General features: G+C 35.0%; 1 protein-coding gene across 1 annotated transcript in view; it reads left to right on the plus strand.

The window, feature by feature from the left end:
- Nucleotides 1-8: 8 nt before the first annotated feature.
- The window catches only part of LOC102473306 (trafficking protein particle complex subunit 13-like), a gene marked incomplete at its 5' end in the record, with an annotated part of 15,780 nt that continues 14,807 nt past the window's right edge, over nt 9-981 (plus strand). Inside the window, one exon of the mRNA XM_006170932.2 lies at nt 9-29. Coding sequence (XP_006170994.2) covers nt 9-29 — 21 coding nt within the window. The remainder of the gene's footprint in view (nt 30-981) is intronic.

Below are 981 nucleotides of genomic sequence, written 5' to 3' on the forward strand. Positions count from 1 at the left end.
TGTATTTTAGAAAGTTCTTCAAATTTCAGGTATTGTCTGTGACAATGGTATAAAGTTTTTAGATGCCCTTTTGTCATCTTGGAAGTGTACAGTTAATCCTGTTTACACAAGGGAAACAAGTTTCAAATAAAGCAAATAGCTCAATATTTTCAGATTGTTTTATGATTAGCATTCTAAAGTGAGAATAAATTAAGTTAAATAAAAGCAGAAAATTTTTCATTGCTAATGTAACATTTTCATAATGAAACTTGAAGATTTTTTATCCAAAAGAAAATATTTTTCCTGACCTGTCAACAAACACACAAATCTGGAAGAGTACTAAGGTGAATATAAACATTATCAAATTTCTAAAGAAGTATTTAAATGAGAGATTATTTACTTGAAGTGAGTGAACTATGCTTCCTTAAGAACTCCATGAATCACTGGAATTTTGATTGAATTTTGTATTAATGCACAGTTTTCATAGTCCATCAAAAATAATTAAAAGCCACTAGTTTAGGGGGCCAGAAGGTGGCATGATGGTTGGGGTACTGGACTCCCACAAGGCTGATCAAAGTTGAAGTCCTGGACCTGGTAGCTTGCTTTCTCACTTTCTCTGTCTCTCTGTCTCTCTCTGGTGAGCGCATATGCCTATAGCAAACTTAAAAAGTAATAATAATAAGTAAAATTAAATAAATAATTTTTTTAAAGCCACTGTTTTAACACATGTGTGAGTTGGAAAATGAGAATACTACATATATCTAGGTAGATATCTAGATATGATACTATAAACTGTATTTTTTTTTTTCGAAGAGGTTTTTGCTATAGGGTGCATGCGCGCGCCATAAAGACAGAGAGACAGAAAGCGAGAAATCACCCCCCAAGGGGGGATGGCCATGCCTCAATCCTTTCTCCTCCATTCTCCTCTCAGGATCTTGGACATGCACACACATGCACCCGGTGTGAGTTCAAGCCACTGGGTCTGGGATGTGAATAAACTAT

This window comes from Tupaia chinensis, unplaced genomic scaffold, assembly GCF_000334495.1.
Source record: "Tupaia chinensis unplaced genomic scaffold, TupChi_1.0 Scaffold149178_1, whole genome shotgun sequence".
NCBI lineage: Eukaryota > Metazoa > Chordata > Mammalia > Scandentia > Tupaiidae > Tupaia > Tupaia belangeri.